This window comes from Penaeus monodon, chromosome 24 (assembly GCF_015228065.2).
Source record: "Penaeus monodon isolate SGIC_2016 chromosome 24, NSTDA_Pmon_1, whole genome shotgun sequence".
NCBI classification, from domain to species: domain Eukaryota; kingdom Metazoa; phylum Arthropoda; class Malacostraca; order Decapoda; family Penaeidae; genus Penaeus; species Penaeus monodon.
Window position 1 is genome coordinate 12,524,870 of NC_051409.1, and position 540 is coordinate 12,525,409.

Consider the following 540-nt stretch of genomic DNA (forward strand, 5'->3'; position numbering starts at 1 on the left):
AGGACTGTCTACACTTCTGTTTACATTTTTTCTCCTTTAAAAACATATTCACATAAAAAAGCGTAGCCAGAAATGCCTATAACAAAGCATGCAAAGTTATTACAATAATTTACACCTATAAAAACTCTTCATAATGTACTTACAGTTTCCTGTAACCATTTTGGTAAAATATCTCCAAACGTACCTGGAAAAAAGTTAAAAGTATGTTGAAGTATATATAATTGATTACAACAGAATGCTTGACATAATTTATTCATTATATAAATGATGCACAATATACACTTAAAAAAATATCAATACTTTTTCACCATATCAAGAATCAGAGAATCAGTCACTCAACAAAATTCAACTATAAAGGTTTAATACGACAGGTTCTGACACTAAAGGAATTAAATTGCAAAATTAGTTAACTTTCTATTATATCAAAATAAAAAAAATCTCGTTAATTACACATTTCTTTAAATCGTAAATACATTCTATACATTTCTAAATTATATAAATACTTCTAGTATATGTAAATTGTGGGGTAAAGAAAGACTA

At 25.9% G+C, this 540-nt stretch overlaps 1 protein-coding gene across 1 annotated transcript in view; it reads right to left on the reverse strand.

The window, feature by feature from the left end:
• Positions 1-359: 359 nt before the first annotated feature.
• The window catches only part of LOC119588857, a 2,538-nt gene continuing 2,357 nt past the window's right edge, over positions 360-540 (reverse strand). The window contains exon 3 of the mRNA XM_037937495.1: positions 360-380. Within this exon, the coding sequence (XP_037793423.1) occupies positions 360-380 (21 nt within the window). The remainder of the gene's footprint in view (positions 381-540) is intronic.